General features: G+C 44.0%; 3 protein-coding genes across 5 annotated transcripts in view; all 3 read left to right on the top strand.

Moving 5' to 3' along the window:
- Positions 1 to 1,994: 1,994 nt before the first annotated feature.
- stx12l (syntaxin 12, like) lies at positions 1,995 to 9,283 on the top strand. Its single transcript, XM_080005088.1, has 11 exons — positions 1,995 to 2,212; positions 4,039 to 4,154; positions 4,704 to 4,773; positions 5,407 to 5,506; positions 6,451 to 6,588; positions 7,134 to 7,177; positions 7,291 to 7,399; positions 7,495 to 7,567; positions 8,220 to 8,302; positions 8,401 to 8,549; positions 9,148 to 9,283. Exons 2-10 carry the CDS (start codon positions 4,055 to 4,057, stop codon positions 8,491 to 8,493), a joined length of 810 nt encoding a protein of 269 aa, XP_079861214.1. The 5' UTR covers positions 1,995 to 2,212; positions 4,039 to 4,054; the 3' UTR covers positions 8,494 to 8,549; positions 9,148 to 9,283.
- A 3,595-nt stretch (positions 9,284 to 12,878) lies between these two features.
- Positions 12,879 to 14,906, top strand: popdc3 (popeye domain cAMP effector 3). Its single transcript, XM_080006086.1, has 4 exons — positions 12,879 to 12,961; positions 13,573 to 14,100; positions 14,203 to 14,311; positions 14,613 to 14,906. The coding sequence occupies exons 2-4, from the start codon at positions 13,598 to 13,600 to the stop codon at positions 14,892 to 14,894; spliced, it is 894 nt and encodes a 297-aa protein (XP_079862212.1). The 5' UTR covers positions 12,879 to 12,961; positions 13,573 to 13,597; the 3' UTR covers positions 14,895 to 14,906.
- A 707-nt stretch (positions 14,907 to 15,613) lies between these two features.
- The window catches only part of popdc1 (popeye domain cAMP effector 1), an 8,669-nt gene continuing 5,514 nt past the window's right edge, over positions 15,614 to 18,768 (top strand). For 2 of the 3 annotated variants that reach the window (XM_080006083.1, XM_080006084.1), the window contains exons 1-5: positions 15,614 to 15,830; positions 16,677 to 16,943; positions 17,529 to 17,653; positions 18,155 to 18,342; positions 18,447 to 18,555. In XM_080006083.1, the coding sequence (XP_079862209.1) occupies positions 15,632 to 15,830; positions 16,677 to 16,943; positions 17,529 to 17,653; positions 18,155 to 18,342; positions 18,447 to 18,555 (888 nt within the window). In that variant the 5' untranslated portion in view covers positions 15,614 to 15,631. Of the gene's footprint in view, positions 15,858 to 16,676; positions 16,944 to 17,528; positions 17,654 to 18,154; positions 18,343 to 18,446; positions 18,556 to 18,768 lie in introns of all 3 variants that reach the window. The other variant, XM_080006085.1, reaches the window with a different exon arrangement.

Here is an 18,768-nt window from a genome sequence, read left to right as displayed (position 1 = left end):
GTGTGTCTAGACTCCTCCAGTCTCTATAAAGGGAACATATATTAACATTTTTATAATTTCATTTCTATGTAGTACATTGATTGACGCCCCCATTATTTCCAAATAATCTTGAGCCAGGAAGCTCTCGATCTGTAGAAGCAGTAATACAACTTATAGGGATTTATTTCCGGCCATTTTCTTTAACTGTATTGAGTACATGGCAATTCATATCAGGGAGAACATAAACAGGTAATTTAACACAGAGTCTTAATCTGGCTGACGGAAAACCAGATAAATACATGGAGCCCCGATGATTTGAACATACCCCTTTCTCACCAACGCGAACCTAGTGCTCATAATTGGAGCACCCATGATCACCATGCGTCAGCCACAACATTTAACAGGTGACACTGACAGGTCAAGTGAATAACCATGGTTATCTAGTTCCAATGGCACCTGTCAAGGGGTGGGATATATTAGGCAGAAAGTGAACAGTCAGTTCTTGAAGTTGATGTGTAGGATCTGAGCGACTTTGACAAGGCCAAATTGTGATGACTAGACGACTGGGTCAAAGCATTTCCAAACGGGCAGGCCTTGTGGGCCGTTCCCAGTATGCAGTGGTTAGCACATGCCAAAAGTGGTCCAGGGAAGGACAACCGGTGAACCCGTGACAGGGTCATGGGCGTCCATGGGCTCATCGATGTGCGTTGGGAACAAAGTCCAGCCCGTCTGGTCCGATCCCACAGAAGAGCTACTGTAGCACAAATTGCTGAAAAAGTTAATACTGCTTATGATAGAAAGGTGTCAGAACACGCAGTGCATCGCAACTTGCTGCGTATGGAGCTTCGTAGCCGCAGACCAGTCAGAGTACCCATGCTGAGCCCTGTCCACCACTGAAAGCGCCTATGATGGGCATGTGAGCGTCAGAACTGGACCATGGAGCAATGGAAGAAGGTGGCCTGGTCTGATGAATCACATTTTCTTTTACACCATGTGGATGGCCGGGTGCGTGTGGGTTGTTTAAATGGGGAAGTGATGGTACCAGGATGCACGATGGGAAGAAGGCAAGCTGGGGGAGGCAATGTGATGCTCTGGGCAATGTTCTGCTGGGAAAGCTTGGGTCCTGGCATTCATGTGGATGTTACTTGACACGTACCACGTACATAAATGGCAACGGTATTCCCTGATGGCAGTGGCCTCTTTTAGCAGGATAATGCCACACTGCAAATATTGTTCAGGAATGGTTTGAGGAACATGACAAAGAGTTCAAGCTGTTGTCTTGGCCTCCACATTCACCAGTCCAAATTCCTCAATCCGATCAAGCACGTGTGGGATGTGCCAGAACAACAAGCCTGATCCATGGAGGCTCCACCTCACAACTTACAGGACTTAAAGGATCTGTGTGCCAGATACCACAGGACACCTCCAGAGGTCTTGTGGAGTCCATGCCTCGACGGGTCAGAGCTGTTTAGGCGACACGAGGGGGGGATCTACACAATATTACACAGGTGGTTTTAATGTTGGGGCTCATCGATGTATATGTTTATTGTGGTTGTAAATGGAAGACTCCATAGTCCATTGTGTCTTAAATTTTGTTCAATAAAAAATGTCAGAAATAACTATTTAATAACCGCAGTAAGAAATAAAAATGTCCAAGGGGCGATTTGTCCAGGAAAAAAAACAACACATAAACATGATAATAAATAAAACAAATAAACAAAACGTAAATACATAAATAGATAGAAATCTCCAAGCGTTGAGTTGCCTCGTGATCTTACCAGAAGAAAAAAACCCCCCCATAAAATAAAATAAAATAATAAATAAACGATTGAAAAAAAAAAAGTCTCAAGGGTCGAGCTTCCCAGAATTGAAGAAATAAAATCGAATAAAATTAAATTAAAAAATAAAAAATAAAAATCATAATAACCAATGGCGCGTGCAACCGCGTGCCCACGTCGGGTCGCGGCGCGTCGAGCGCGTGACGTCGCGCACGCGCACGGGCTGGGGCCCAGCGGACGGAGTTTAAATTCCACGGACACGTCGAACGTCAGGTGGAGCAGGGCGACCGAGGGCGGCTCCACGGCGGCCGCGACATGAGGAACGAGCGGACGGCGAACACGGGAAGCGGCAGGACGCGCCACGCCTGTTAGTAGTGACCGAGGGGCTCCGTCACACGCTGAGCTGAGCTGAGCGTGTTCTGAATATTTAACGCCGCCGCCTGGGACGTTCCCCCGTGAGTAAACACACCGCCCATTTTTTTTATCAGTCCCATAATATCATCAATATCAATAATCTTTTTGTTGTTGTTGTTATTTGTTTTTGGGGTTTTTTTTGCCGTAGATGTCGTGCATAACGTTTTTTCTCAGCGAATGTCATCCCGTTCCATCCCCAACCCTTTATTTGACAACGATCCCACGGCACAACGCTGCCTTAACCCCTAAAAACGTCACATCACGTCACAGACGTGAAGAACCGTGTGTTATTATTATTATTATTTTTATTATTATTATTATTATTATTTTTATTATTATTATTATTATTATTATTATTTTTATTATTATTATTATTATTATTATTATTATTATTATGGCCTACCAGTAGATCGCACTTTCAGTGTGGAACTGCTTGCTTTGATGAACACAGAGATGGTATTTCTGAGCCTTGCGCTTTTGATCTTGCAACACTAAATTCCATCATTTGTTTATTCTTTGAGGGGAATTTGAAAAAAAAAAAAAAAAAAAAAAAAAAATGGTCGCACACGCAGTGATTGGAAAAACACTGTTCCAGATGTCCGCTGATGCTGAAGGAAGATTTTAAAGTGGTCATCCCTGTCATTATTTTGTGGAAACCCCCCCCCCCCCCATGTGTTCCTAAAGTATGTGCTCCTCTATATGTTGTTTCTGTTATGGGTGGTGATCGGACACGCACAACAAGGGAATGGCAGCCACGGTTTGACCCTGCACCCTTGGATGAAAAAAACAACATCCCCAACGCGTCAAGTGACCGAGAAAAAAACAAATTGATCAGACGAAGGCAAGCGTTGGAGAAAAAAATAATTGACCCTAGAGCGAAGACGATGGATGGAAAAAACCCCCCCCCAAAAAAAACAGAAAACCGTTGCAGTTTTGAATGGAATTCAAGGACTAGTCATGTAATCCATCCAACACACGACAATTTTGCGGATTTCCACTATAAACACGTGTTATTGTTTTTACACCAAAATTAACAGGTTACTGTAACCTGCTAAACATATGCGATTTACACCTTTCCCATTGCCGGGAGAAATGCCTTTTTTTTTTCTGGTGTGTTGCGTTGACATCATGAACCCGTGGGAAAGGGGGCGTGGCATGGGTACAGTGTGACTGGGAATAAAACAGTAGAGGACACTGCAACTTCAACAGACAACATAAAACTGTAAAACTTGAAAGAAGAACGTCAGCCGTTCAAAAGAGTGCGATCATTCATGAACGACCCGACACCACAGCAGAAGCAGCATGGAGTATCCATGAGTAACCAGGCCGCTGCGCTCACCGGCCCCTCGGTGACGCGGAGCGGGGACCCGGCCTGAGGCGGCGCTGGAGTGACCCGGAGCCCGGCGGGCGAGCGCCTGGGTTTTCCCCTGTGCTCCCCACGGTGCGATCCCCACGCTCACAACATTTCACGGTCCACCATGCGGGGAAAAATTTGGTCAAAAACTTCTGATTTTGATTTTGGATTTAAAATCGGATATGAAATGATGGAATGATACACGGATATTCCTGTCCTCTTTACATCGGAGCCGATCAGAGCTGGAGCCGATTTAAAAAAAAAAAATAATAATAATAAAAATTGTGTCTATTGCAGGGTGATTTCACCCGGGACTGAAACCCGGGTGTTACCTTTCCCACTGGTGATGAATGCCGGATGTTAGCGGGCGTTACCGGGGTTTTTGTGCAGCGGGGGGTACAACTCATCTTCTTTGCAGCACATGTATATAAAATTTTGAAACAAAAAAAATAATCCTTCCGCGCGCGACACGAGAGCGATAACTGGTGTTAACCGGTGTGACTTGTCCTGCAGGAGCCACGCAGCGAGGATGTCGTACGGCAGAGCGGACGGCTACCGCTCCCAGCCGAGGGACTTCAGCAACCTCACGCAGACATGCAGCACCAACCTCCAGAAGATCACCCAGAACAGTGCGTTTTACAACTGCTTTAACTCACGCACCAGCCCGCCATCACCGATTTATCTCATTTAATCACATGCGTTTGTATTGTCGTTCGTTCATTCATTCATTCATTCATTCATTCACGGAAAAATGGTAATTTTCCAGTCTATCAAACTACTCACTGTTGTACTGGGTACAATGAGCTCGCCTATTTTCCCTGACATATTTTGTGACGCAAAACTCATACACAGTTCAGCCGACGGCCAGAAGGGGGAGGCTCCGACTCTCGGATACGATTACGGACTCGGTGTGAAGCGGGTTTCGAGGCCGACATGTTAGAAAACCCGAAGCCTTTCTCTGAACCTAAGATGATTAGTCAAAAAAGTCTTTAAATCGAACCGTCCGACCCTGTGATTCATCCGAGCACACGTCAGTCAACAGCTTAATTCAACAATATTAAAATCCTTTCCGACTCCAGCTGTCACTCTGCCATCAGTAACATTAGCATGTTAACATTTTATTTTATTAACATAATGTGTTAATATTGTGATACTTTTTTTTTTTTAATTCTTTCCAGCCGGGCAGATTAAAAGCTTGTTGTACCAAATGGGCACTGGGCAGGAATCCCCAGAACTACAGGACAGACTGTGAGTATTAGAACCATCAACCCTTTCATTCCAATTCAATTCAGTTCAACAAGTTGAAAAAAAAGGTGTATTTTTCCATGCTGAATGTATATTTTTAGTGTGTGTTAAAAGTATATTCCTACTCGTTTATACTTTTTTGTGAGTATACTGGAGGTGTATATTTTGGAACTCATTTAATGTACATCTTTATTATGCTGGTCATTAATATGCTGTATGTGTAGTGTAAATACATTTATAAAAAGTACATTAAAACATTTACCTTACTTAAGCTTAGCTTATAGTATACTTGTTAAACTTGTTTACAGTATACTTTTTAAAAGTGTCTTATCTTTGGCATCAAAAGTAACCAAAAAATATATATTTTTCATATATTTAAGTATTTACGTTGAAGTTATTTCAGTGCTACTCAATTTAACTCAACTTGACTATATTAATTGTGAATACATTAAAACCACACTAAATATAGCAAGTATAATTTCAGACACTTAAGTGTACTTTCTTCTTACTTGAGTCATTTTCATGGCTGTTTTGAACACATTGTACCAAAAAGGGCGTTGGAGCCCACGTGCTTATGTGTTCATTGTAATGATAGGGATGAATTAGGATCATTCCGCTATGCACTTTACTTCACAGACAACAGCTCCAGCATTACACCAACCAGCTGGCCAAAGAAACCAACAAGCACCTGAAGGAGCTGGCCTCCCTGCCGCCGCCGCTCTCCCCGTCAGAACAGGTCGCTTTTTTTTCAAGCAAATGTTAAATGTAAAATTGTATTTAGGAACCTAGAAACTGGAATTTACCTTTTATTTATTTTTTTTAATGCATGCCCCCGCCCCCCTCTCCATGTTAATAATATTGTCACTCTTCTATCATTAAAAAAACGCTTTTCATACCATCCCCTTGAGTAGAATAACAATTCATCATAGTGTCCTCCTCCGTCCTTTACTTTTTGTTCCATGTTTATTTTATTGCCTTTTCTTTGCCTGCTGCTCCCATAATAGAATTGTGAGCAGAGGAAGTATTTTTATCATGCTTTGAAAGTCGTAAAGCTCACCATGGAGCAAACTGTAGACTATTTATAATCGCACAGTTAATAACTGTACATAGAATTCAACTATAACCTCACAAAGTAGGCATAGCATGCACTGGTGAGTGTTTATTGTTTTACAATAATTCTGTATGATATGATTGCGTTGATTCTTCCAATTTGGGCATTTAAGTGAGCGAGATGGGAAAAGTTCCCATAAATGGTCCCTTAATATAGCATCAAAAACCCATTGTTTACATTCAAATACACTCATGCTAACAACTCAAAGTCGCGCATTAAATTTAAAAAAAAAGTTTTTTTCATGAACGTATGCCACTGATTTTGGGGCACAAATTGCAGAATCAAGCAACAACTGGCCACAATGATTTATTGTCCTGATCATTGTGTATGATCAGGACAATGTACAATATTTATACAAAAATGAACATAAATGTATTAATGTGTAAATAAACCTCCCTATGCAGGTACTTTCAGGTGATATTATGTTTTTAAGGAAATTATTTTTAATGTTTTCTCTTAAATCTTCCAATTAAGAGCTACCGAGTTGAAAACACGTTTCACCAGCAGAGAACTTATGGGATTGTCTGTATAAAACCAAGTGATAAAGCTTTTTTATTTCCTTTTACCAGAGACAGCAAAAGATCCAGAAGGAGCGTCTGATGAACGACTTCTCCACGGCGCTCAACAACTTCCAGCTGGTCCAGCGACGGGCGGCCGAAAAGGAGAAGGAGTCGGTGGCGAGGGCGAGGGCCGGGTCCCGCGCCCTGGTGAGATCTGTGTGTTCTGTTGAGTTTATTTTGTCATTTTATTGGAACAGTGCTATACTCCAGTCAGGAATAGTATTGTTTATTTACACTTAATCCAGGATTGTCAGATTGTGGGTATTTCCCTCATTTAATGCCAATTGAACCATGATGGATGGATGGATGGATGGAAAGCAAAGTGATAGATAGAAATTGACAATAATAATAAGCATAAGTATTGGCAAAATCCAAAAAACGTAAACATCAACAAAGGAATTGCAAAAGTTGCCAATATACGATAAACCTCAAAATAAACAATAAAATAAACCTAAAAATAATCAATCAACAAGAAATATAATTGTAAAATAAACAATAAACAAGAATCATTTCTCTATATGCAATAAACACAACAATTTACAACAAAATTAATGTTAAAATGAATACTAAACAATGCAAATAAACCAACAAATAAGTATTAGACAATGAGCCATAAACCTTTAAAAAAGGAACAATAAACCTCAAGCAGCAATTCACATTCTGACAAAAATGTCTTTGTAATTGTCTTCCAGGGAGACGGCTGCAATGTGGACGAACAGCTGGTCACGTTTGAAAAGTGGGTTTATTTTCCAGCTTAAAGACGCATTCTCCCTCTCAAGCAGAAAGGCTCTGGCTAGAATTACGACTTTTTTGTATTTATTTGATTTGTAATTTTTTTGTATGGCGTAGGGAGGAAGACGACTGGGGTCAGCAGAGCCAGACCCAGGTGGAGGAGCTGGCCACGGAGGAAGACCTGGAGATCATCCGGGAGAGGGAGACCAACATTCGGCAGCTCGAGGTTCTTGTCCACACATGTCCACATTTCAATGAATCACTGGTGTCACTATCAGTTCACCTGGAAATTACTAAAGTATTCAATTCCCCTCCCCCAAGGCGGACATCATGGACGTCAACCAAATCTTCAAGGACTTGGCGGTGATGATTCACGACCAGGGAGAAATGATCGGTGACTTGTCAGGGGAATGCAACAGGGGATTGTGATGCTGTTTTTACATTCCAGTCCATATTTTATCTTATTTTGTTTGATGGTGTCTTAGACCAAGCCAATTCAACTGACAGCCCGGGGGCCAAATCCAGCCATCACATCACTGTGTATTGGCCCCTTTGAATAAGATAGAAGGTTAGCAAATATACTGAAGATATGGGACTAAATGGCCTCCAATAACCAACTGAGAAGATATATTTTCAAGTTGGCAAAGTTACAAAATGTTTCTTGTTCATAGGTCATAAATGAATGTGAGAAATACCTCATGGCTGAAAGTAATTAAAAAACAATAAGAGAAGATATAATAATAATAATAATAATAATAATAATAATGATATCCAAAAATACATTTACAAGATTTAGATTTAGATCATTTATTTTCCATTGTTTTTCTATGTTAAGTGTAGCCACAATGTGTCAATTTAAAAAAAAAAAGTGAAATGAAATGAAAATGAAAAATAATTGAATTAAAAATGTCCCTTTTGTAAGAACCCTAAGCTGCCAACACGTTCAAAATCTGGCCCCTAACAGGATGTAGTAGTAGTCTTACACCAATATAATGCCATCATCCACTTACCTCTTGTTATTCTTGTGCCTTTTATCCAAATACCAGACAGCATCGAGGCCAATGTGGAGAGTGCGGAGGTCCACGTAGATAGAGGCACGTCCCAGCTTCAAAGAGCCGCAAGTTACCAGGTACGCCCATCGTACATCGTGCAAAACAGTCCCAACATGCTGGATTAACAGCTTGTTTTGGTTGGTTGCGTTTGATTACGGTCGCTGCCTTTTTCTAGAGGAAGTTCCGTAAGAGGATGTGCATCCTGGCCATGGTGTTCTGCCTGGTGCTCTCTGTCCTGATCATCATCATCTGGCAGGCGCTCAAATGAGAGCGGAGAGGGAGCGAAGCCGGAGCGGTCCGCTAATGACCCGGAAAAGGCTTTCAGTGAGTATGTGTTTCTGTGTGATGCTGAAAGAGAGAGACGGCGTGGATGGAATTTCATTAATTTTATTTTTTTTATTTTTTCCGCACGCTTGATGTACTAAGTATTGTTTTTGACGAAGCCAAAAAAACAAAAAAAACAAAAAAAAAAACAATGTCTGTACGATGCCTCGGCCCCGGAATCCTTCACTGGCGTTTCCGGTGTCACTGCGGTTGTTTGATGTGAATAACACGCTTCTCTCCGCTCTTTGGTCTGACAATCAGTTCTGCCGCGTCATGCGTGAGCGTTTATGCATCTCGAGCGGAATGCAATAAATTGTTTTCTCTCTCTCCCTCTTCCTCTATACACGCCTATGCATTTGTGTATGTGTATATGTGTGTGTGTGTGTGTGTGTGTGTTTATTCAAATGTATTTAAATGCATAGATCAAAAATACATTTTCAATCTACTCTACACATGTTATGTCATAAAAAGCAAATAACCTTTATAACAATGTGTAAGGCTATAGTTTATTGAATGCGATGTTGCACAATTTTGTATTAAAAAAAAAAAAAAAAACCTCTATACATTTCTCTGGTTTATATATTTTTTTCTGTTCCAGCTCCAAGGAGTTTGAATGTCTTACCTATTAAATTGTCAACAGAAAATTACAACTGGTACCACATAGTAAAACAATGTCTATCTGTAGTTAACCATGTGATAACTTCATGTAATTAATAAACTGCAACTGTATTGTGTGTTGTCATATCTTATTCCGACCACCAGGGGGCAGACAAAACAGACGGAGCACCTTATAACCAGAACCGACAGCTGCAGGACGATCACATTATGAGATTAAATTGCATTTTCTTCATCGCGCAGGGATTGCATTACTGTATTTCTACTTATTTGGCCATGCACGATTTGTGGCAAAATAGTCTGAAGAGCCGCTCACTAAAATCCTGAGGGGAAGTGCTGGTAGAGTTGCGCGAAAAGCATGATAAAACGAGCAAATATGTCAACTTGTGTTACGTGATGACATTTTGACGGGGACGTTTCTCGAGGGCCCCCCTCGAAAGCACCGCGGACCCTCGACGCGCCCCCCTTCCGCCTGCACTCCGAGCTCTGACTCACTTCTTGGTGTTGGACGTCCACACGGGGGGGGCGACGTCCTCAGGCCGTCCCCTTGATTACACGAGAGGGAACCCACACTAACAAAGACGATGAGTGGGGTCCTTGTCGAGAAAACCTCCGCCGGCTTTACCCGGGCCTCGAATCTGAAGGAGTGTGAACCCAGCGGCGGCGTCCTCGTGGCAACCTTATCTTGTGGTCTTTCGAGGGGGCGCGGAGATCGGGCGCTTGTGACAATGTTTGGCTTCTGTCTCTTTTAGTGGCCTTTCAAGTGAGGGGCTCTTGTGTTCAAGGCATGAATAGATGTCTCTGGGGCGCCGCGGAGAAAAGGTCAGATAAAAATTCAGCCGTCTATGTCCCGCTCAGTATGCAAGGGGGATGAAAAGGGGGTCGGTCGGCTCGGAATAACCCCACTTTTGTGTAAAAAATTTTTTTTGAGAGCTTCTTTCATCTCCTTTGTCGTGGACTCGGCCGCGAATCCGTTATCCGCGGCCGCTGATGGGTAGTTTGCAAACCGGAAACCGCCACAATTTCACCTTTCATCAGGAGGAGGGGATGGGGATGCGTCTGAGAAGTAGGGAATGGAGGAGGGTGAATTGACCGCTAATCTCCAGCCCAATTTGCTTCTTGATGGGATGTTTGATGGGGGCGAATAGAAGGACTGGGGTGACGGAGGGACCGGCAGGAATCGTCACTGGAGCGTTAAACGTGTTCTTTCGCTTGTTTCTCTGCACATACGTATGCACCTGCAAGACCTCATTTGGGGAGGGGAGGAATGCAGAAGCAAGAGAAATGAGAAATGGGGGGGCCACTCAATTCAGACCCCCCTCCACACCTGATCTGCCCTTCCCCCTCCTCCGCACACCCGACGAGTCCTCCTACTCCCACAGCACTCGTTCTCGAGTCCCTGTTCCTCTTTAGGCGCAGCAGGCCTGTCACACCACATCGGCGGCAGAGTTGGTAGAAGGGTGCCCCCCCCACCCCCTTGTTCCAGCTCATTGGTCTGCCATGTGTGGAAAAACAATCTCACTGGAGGACAGACCCGGGGCTCAATCTAAGTGGGCATGCAAACAACCTCTGTCGCCCCTGTCTGTCAATGAGGCAATTAAGCCGTTCACAACCACAAAAGACAGAGTGTTGGTAACGTGTGATAGGCATGTCCAATACCAATCGATGCCAGGACGTCCGCATCCATTGTGTGTGTTATGTGCGATGTTAAGGACAGCCCAGCCCTTGGGTTTGCCGGTGGTATTGCAGCTCCTCTATATGCAGAAGACATCCGAAAATACACCCAAGGAAGACACCGCCGAGGCATGTTGTCTGAAAGTGATTAATTACGGCCAAAAGTCTCGACGGAACAATTATGAATATGATGTGCGATTCCCTGCACACTCACCAATGTGCCCGTGTTAATTGGCACTTTGGTATCACCACGCTTCCTCTTCCTCTTCCTCTTCTCCCTCTTCTTCCTGTTCAGCAACACACACACACACACACACACACACACACAGACACAGACATAATATAAACAAGTACCAACCGGTCAAGTGGAAAACCTCTATAAATAGGTCGATAGCCATTTGATGCTGCTCTCCTCTTGGTCACTGGACATGAAATAGCGCAACTTATTATGCGTCAACTGTGCTTATGACACGTCAACACAGTTTAAGCTTTGACATTCCATTGTATAGAAGTACAATGTCCCAGGATTTGTCACGTTATACCATCATTGTTACCCACTCGGCATCCATTGCAGCCTGCTCATCCTCGAAGGCGGATTCCTCCCTCCGTGGCCCCTTTCTCAAGGTTTCTTCCTCCCCCCTAAGGTGTTTGTGGAAGTGTTTCCTTCCCTTTCTTCACTGTGTTGTGATTAAGGGCTTTACAAATAAACCTGACTTGACTTGACTTGACTTGAAGCCCCACCGGCACCACCACCACCAACATAGCTTCATCTGGGATCTGATTCTCCCATAACATATTCACAACTCGCTGTTTCCTGCTTGTCCTCATTAACCTCCCCGGCTGAAGACATCGGGGACAGGCGCGAAGCAGTTAGACGTGTATTCCGAAGCATCTGACACAACGGCGGGACGCAGCCCCAGCCCCGCACACGCTCTCTTGGGTCTTCATTCGTTCGGAAGCTGTCCTAGATATTTCATGGAGACTCAGACTCTGTCTCTCTCCTCGGGCAAATACTTAGAGTCACCTTGACCGGGCCAGGCTCCGGTGGATCACCAGGGGAGAACTGTTCTATTTCAGAACCAAGAGCCCACCTTGGCCCTTAGGATTGCTCCGCTGATTGATGAGGAACGCTCAGTTGTGGGAAAAGGACTGTGACACCAAATTACTCCAGTAAAAGTGAAAGGAACCACCATGACATTCCTACTTACTTAAAATATTCAAAGTAAAAGTTATTGATGCCCTGATATGTATAACAGAACCTATAATACAGTGTGCCTAGTTATTTCTGTCTGCAGATCAGTGCTCATCCATATGCTGATTACAATTTACAAATACTATGTGTGGTGTCAGTAATTTACAAGGAGATGGACCTAATTAATGAGTGATGAGCAATCCTACATCTGCAGTTTCATAGATGCAGCCCATGATATTTGTTTGCTCTGGCCCTGCTTTTGATATTACTATAAACTCAAGTTGTGTTAGAAATGTAATAAAGTAAAGATAAACGAGATATACTTAAGTACAGATACTTGACAAATGTACTTCAGTAGAAAAAAACAACTTTGGGCAGAAAATACATAAAAGCATATAAGCAAAAAGCCAGAAATAGATAAAAAATATATCAAATCACATTGATAACAGGTTGAATGTGCAATTTAAATGCCGATGCTGATTCACTGAGAAGCAGATAAAAAAATGATTACATCTAAAATTAAATGTTTCTATATGGATTAAAGGTAGTAGGAAGTGTAAGTGACAGTACAGCCTGAGATCTTCTGGGAGTTTAAACAGCGAATTAAATAAATGAAAAATAACAGATGCGGATGCAGTATAAAGGGAACATATAAATAAAATGTAATGTGAAAAAATAAAAAATAAAATTGATGTGAGAGAATTATATCCAATTGTTGTTTTGATAATAATAATAATAATAATAATAATAATAATAATAATAAAAAATCCCGATTTGTTGGAACCCTAAACTGGTCTGTCTCCGCTGACGGACCTCACCGCGGGCGCCATGTGATCGCCATTATACCACACCGGGGTCTGAACCGGTGCACCGCCACTTGTTAAGCCGGGGTCCAGTTCACGTCACGCTGCGTGGGTATTTCAACTTGGCGGTGAGTTAACGCCGGGGCTGACCCGGTGTTCGGCTTTACCTTCAAACCCTTCACCTTCAAAGTTTCACGTACTGCGGTCACGCCGTTTACGCGTCAAAATCCATTGCGCGCCCACACCGATCGTTACGTTAAAGCCACGACGCTCGTTTAAAAAAAAATGCAAAGTTTCTATATATATATATATTTTTTTTCCTCATTTTCCCTTTGGTTGAAACACATCTGTCATTACTTCCTTGTTCTTTGACTACAGCGTTTATAATAGTAATCCATAAAAACATAACAACCAAATGTGCGCGGGTACCTGTGGCGATGGTCGGGTTATTTCACTGCAGCATTTTAACTAATCAGCTGCTACAGCCATAACAATATCCCACTCGGTTCTACATAGGCAGATTTTAAAAAAAATGCCATAAATAACCAAATTGTTATCAACAAACTCCGCCATATTCTGGGGTGGGGGGTGGGGTTGCGCGCCTCCAGTTTCGCCCCCCCTCCCCGAGGGTCGCGTTTTAGGGAGCGAGCTTTCAGCGGCGGCGACGCGTCCCCGGGTCGCTACCTTCACCGCTCCCTCGGACCCATGGGGAATAAAGTCAACCTCTTGTTCTTTTCAGTTTTCGGGTCAACTTGAGCAAAACAATGGATCACTCGGACTTCTACTTCCCCAACTCGACGCTGGAGGCGGACGCGGGCCACCCGCTGTGCGAGACCTGGGAGCGGAGCCCCCAGGGGTCCGTGTTCCACCTGGCCCACATCCTCCTGGTGCTGGGCTTCATGGGCGGCAGCGGCTTCTACGGGCTGCTCTACCTCTTCACCTTCCTGACCCTGGGCTTCTTCTGCTCCGCGATCGGGGCGTGGTCGGAGCCGTGCGCCACGGACGCGTTGCTGTGGAACTTCGCGCTGTTCGGAGCGTGCGCGGCGCAGCTCGTGCACGTGTCGTACCGGCTGCGGAGCGTGACGTTCGAGCGCGACTTCCACGAGCTGTACGAGCGCGTGTTCAAGCGGCTCGGCGTGTCGCTCGGACACTTCGCGAAGATCGTCTCCTGCTCCGAGGGGGAGATCCACGCCCTGGAGGAGGACCACTGCTTCTCCGTGGAGGGCAAGACCGCCATCGACAAGTTGTCGGTGCTTCTGTCCGGCAGGTGAGCCTAGACCGACCCCCATGTTTTCCCCCCTCCTGTTTTTTTTTTGTTTTTTATGTCCTAAAAATAAAATCCCTTGTGTTTCTTTTTCTTTCTTCTCAGAATATGTGTGACCGTGAACGGGGAGTTCCTGCACTACATCCATCCCTACCAGTTTCTGGACTCACCCGAGTGGGACTCCCTCAGACCTTCAGAGGAGGGTCTGTTTCAGGTAGTCAATAAATTAAATTCCAGCGGTTATGACCGAGGGCGTGGATTCCCTTTACTCTCCTCTACCTCCATCCCGATAGGACCTATCTATGGAAGGGTGCGCGGGCTGTGACTGTTGTTTGTTTGTGTCTCGGTGTCTTTCCCCCTTAGAATTCAGGAAGAAACATCAGTCACGCCCCCAGGGTGGTGGACGCCCCCGTGTTCCACCCTTGGTTATAATCTCTTTTTACCTGGTTTCCCCAACCTTGTCAGACTTTGCCTCCAGAAAGTCAACCATTCATTCTTCAACCCCCCTCCTACAGGTGACCCTGCGTGCTGACACCCGCTGCAGATACGTGGCGTGGAGGAGGAAGAAGCTGTACCTCCTCTTCGCCAAGCACCGCTACATCGCCAAGATCTTTGCCCTGGTTGTGCGCAACGACATCGCGGAGAAGCTGTACTCCCTGAACGACAAGGCCTGCGACAGCACCGGGCACCGCTATGATCTCCGGTTACCCAGTTACTGCCACATGCAGAGGCCGGAATTAGAAAAGGCATCAGATGCCTTGCCGCAAGTGCCAGGAGGGGCTGCAAAACAAGCCTGAGGAGTGCTCCACGCACAAGCGCGGAGCTGCATATTTCACTCTTCCTGTGCATGTGAACAAGGGACATATTTAGCTAAATGTGTGCTGTAGACTATACAACATTACAAACGGAAGATTGTATCATTATTTGTAGATTCCCAAATTTGAAATGCATCGTGTGTGCATGTATGTGTGGGCTATTTTGAAAGTGTTGCACTAGTTTGTAGGCCGAGGAATGTAAATGTAAAATGTAAAATGAAGACTCAGTTCCTTCCCTTAAATATCTGTAAATATCAGCAAATCAAGCAAGCAAACGTGTATTTATAGTGCACATTTCAGTTGGCGTGGAATACAATGCGTTGCACATAGTAGAAAATACAACTTCAGAAGCATGTAACTGTACATATGCACGTGGACATGGATGCAAAAATACACGTGCATGTATATTAAAAAAAAAGGAATAAGACAGCTTCGGGGAAAAAAAAACAAAACACAACTCATCAAATTCAGACGAAAAGAGAAAAGTCGCACAGATACGACACTGTCCATGGTGCTGAAACGACAAAATCCAGAAAAGAAAAAAAAGCGCATTTGAGTCTTTTTCCTCCGCGCAGGTGCTTTATTTGTCTTGTTCGCCACAGTTCTTTGCACCTGACCGTGTAGCCGTTGTCTGTTCTAGCCGCAACCGCCCAACTCCCACCAGCACGTTTCATTAGGGCTGTGGCAAAAAAACCTTTTTTTTTTTTTGCATATCTTTGATGAGTGTATCCCCCCCTGCTGGACCACCGGGGGTCCCTGCAGCGCTGGGTCCGGCTGCCCCCTCCTCGCTTCTTGCCCATTTTGGTCAGCGGCTGTCAGCTCTCTGGAATGTGGGACTCACATTCTGCAGACACCAACTCACCAGGAACCGCACATACAACCTCAGCCCCTCTACTCTCTGTCCTGCAGTCCTTCCCGGTGGGTTTACTCGACGTTATTGACTCGGTAAGTTCGATCTACGCCTGTGTTTTATTTACGTTTTCGCTAGTTCCATGAATAGCTGGTAAGTTTAGAGCTCCGGGAAATCCCTCTTCCCGGCGGTCTTTTTATAGCGACCTTGCCATCGCGCACGCTGGCTGTTGCGCGTCTCTCTCTCTCTGACTCCGTTCAACGCAACAGCCATAGTTCACATACCTTATGTTCGGTCGCGTTTTAGAAAACGAGAACGACAACAAGCACAACAGACGGAGGGACTAAGTGTCAGACCAAGTGGTTCTCGACGTGGGGTCTGGGGACCCACTCGGGGGTCCTTCCAGATGTTCCAGGTGGTCCCCAGCAAAAACGAACGACAGTTCAACTTTAAACATTATTTCACACATTGTATTTACTTTAAAAGACTTTAGTTGGACCATGGTGACTGTCTTGGTCATAGTTTCATTGATATATTTAGAAAGGTATCGGATTTTGGACTTAATCATCTCTATCGATAGCAATATTCTCAGAGGGTGGTCTTGGTGGCTGGTCTAATGCCGAATGGGTACTTGACATGAAAATACTTTAGACAATAGGGATCATCAAATCATCTTTTTGCATGCATGTGTTTTATCCATGGACTATTGTTTGCAACCCTGATATGTGATTGACATAATAGCGCTTCAACTTTCAAAAATAATTTAGATACACCACAAAGTATATGTATGTTTATATTGGGAAATTAGGAAAGTTTTGGTCCCCAGTCAAATATTACAAATATGAAATGGAAACAATAAAAAAAAAAAAAGGTTTCCTACAGAATCACTATATTACCCTTTTTGTTTGATCTAGGAAGGGGACACTGCCTAAAGATGTCTTCTTCCCTCGAGACGTCCACCTTCCTCTTCACCACCCTGTCCCCTCTGCCCCCGGCCACTCCGGGGGCACCGGGTGAGAGTGGAGGTTTGGTTTTGGAGCCCAACGGCACCTTGTGCCAGGAGTGGGAGCAGTCCCATCAGCTGCTTTTCCACTTGGGGAACCTGTCCCTGTTGCTGGGCCTGATCATCCCCACCACCCTGGCCCTGCACATGATTCTGCTCCGCCTGCTGCTGATGACAGGTCAGTCTGCAGCACCACCCAACTGTTAGCATTCCTCGAGTCACCATCAAAGTCAAGCTGATATCACTTAGTACTTGGGCGTCCTATGGAATGCTAAATTTATCTGACCCTCTGATGTGTCCTTGGGAGTGCACAATAGGTTCAACACCGCACAAATAGGATCTCTTAAATGATAGGGCCACCATTTTTTAACCCCAGGCTTTATTAAAATGTTGGTCACCATCAGGTTTTAGCCTGTGTATTGGCATTTTGGATAGATTTTGCGAAATGTGTGTGAGAACCGTATTCACATTGATGGATTACCTAAATAGACCAGATATGACATCTTGTCGCGTTGAATTCATCCCGTTTGGAGTTGAATGAAGAGGCTGGCGTGCAGACACAAATGATGAACAGGAAGTTGTGCCGTTTCATCTTAATCTGTGCATTGTTTAAGGTTAAAAAAGTCAATGCACTCGCTATAAAGGGCACCTTCCTTCCACTATTAGTGGATATTATGCTACATAACACATGCGAGTTATATTAAGCACAAAATACAGAGGGCAGTTAGAATTGTTTCTCTTTTTTCCTATTTCCTCCTGACAGGATGCTCTTTCTTCATTGTCTGGGCGACACTGTACAGATGTAACCTGGATGTCATGGTTTGGAACGTGGTCTTCCTTGTTGTCAACTTCATGCACTTCTTCTTCCTGCTCTACAAGCGCAGACCAGTGAGTTTTACATAAATAGCTTCCTGTTCTTCGTCCTCCAATCATTTCACATTCAGGGCAGTTGAGATGTTTTTCCCCAAACTGAAATGCTTGGCACCTCGGAGGATTAAAAAGAGTTTTACTTTTTTTTTTTCTCCCTCATTATCTTGGCTTATCAGTTGGCTTTTCATCCATCACTGGGAGCAAGCAGCAGATCCTCTTGGATTTGGCTCTTTACCATAACAAGATGCAGGTTGTTAAAATTCAACCGCCACCGGGGGAATTAAGGGGCGTCCAAAGACCCGACAGAATGAGACCACACCGATTTACAAAGAGCCATCTAGTCCAACGTCCACCCCCCTCCCCTCACTGCTCGTACATTTATTTAAATAACTCTGAAAATGATGCGCGCGTGGGCTGTCACTACATTGTTGAGGTCCCTCAAAGGCAACTTAAATTGAAATCGTTGCAATTATTTTGAGCAGAGATCTACAAAGACTAAGAGTGAGCGTGTTCTTTCAGATCAAGATCGACAGAGAGTTGAGGTCCATGTACAGGCGCATGTTTGAGCCCCTCCATGTCCGGGAGGCTTTGTTTCAGAGGCTCACCGGACAGTTCTGCACCATCCAGACCCTGAAAAAGGGTCAAGTGTACGCTGCGGAAGACAAGACCTCCGTGGACGAGCGCCTCAGCATTCTCCTCAAAGGAAAGTATGTACTATTTGAGGCTCGACTGGTACTCGTTGTATGTCGTGCCTGTTTATGCGAGCTCCGTGAGAAATCACTGTTTTGTTTTTTTTTAACGCTTGTGATAGGATGAAGGTGTCGTATCGAGGCCACTTCCTCCACAACATCTACACCAATGCCTTCATTGACTCACCTGAATTCAGATCAACATTAATGCATCGAGGGGAGAAGTTCCAGGTAAAAATCATTGGACATAACAGACAAAAAAAGGCATAAATGAACAAATAAATACATGAATAAATAAATAAATAAATAAATAAATAAATAAATAAATAAATAAACAATTGAATGAATAAACAAAACAAAATAAATAAATGAACAAATAAATAAATAAACAAACAAACAAATACATAAACAAACAAACAATAAATAAACAAACAAACAAACAAA

The sequence above is a fragment of the Zeus faber genome (assembly GCF_960531495.2).
Source record: "Zeus faber genome assembly, chromosome: 8".
NCBI lineage: Eukaryota > Metazoa > Chordata > Actinopteri > Zeiformes > Zeidae > Zeus > Zeus faber.
This window is presented reverse-complemented; position numbering and strand designations above follow the sequence as displayed.

Coding starts and splice junctions, on each gene's coding strand:
- stx12l (XM_080005088.1), top strand. CDS start 4,055: ATGTCGTACGGCAGAGCGGACGGCTACCGCTCCCAGCCGAGGGACTTC. Junction 7,568..8,219: donor CGACCAGGGAGAAATGATCG/GTGACTTGTCAG, acceptor TCCAAATACCAG/ACAGCATCGAGGCCAATGTG. Junction 8,303..8,400: donor AAAGAGCCGCAAGTTACCAG/GTACGCCCATCG, acceptor GCCTTTTTCTAG/AGGAAGTTCCGTAAGAGGAT.
- popdc3 (XM_080006086.1), top strand. CDS start 13,598: ATGGATCACTCGGACTTCTACTTCCCCAACTCGACGCTGGAGGCGGAC. Junction 14,101..14,202: donor TCGGTGCTTCTGTCCGGCAG/GTGAGCCTAGAC, acceptor CTTTCTTCTCAG/AATATGTGTGACCGTGAACG. Junction 14,312..14,612: donor CAGAGGAGGGTCTGTTTCAG/GTAGTCAATAAA, acceptor CCCCTCCTACAG/GTGACCCTGCGTGCTGACAC.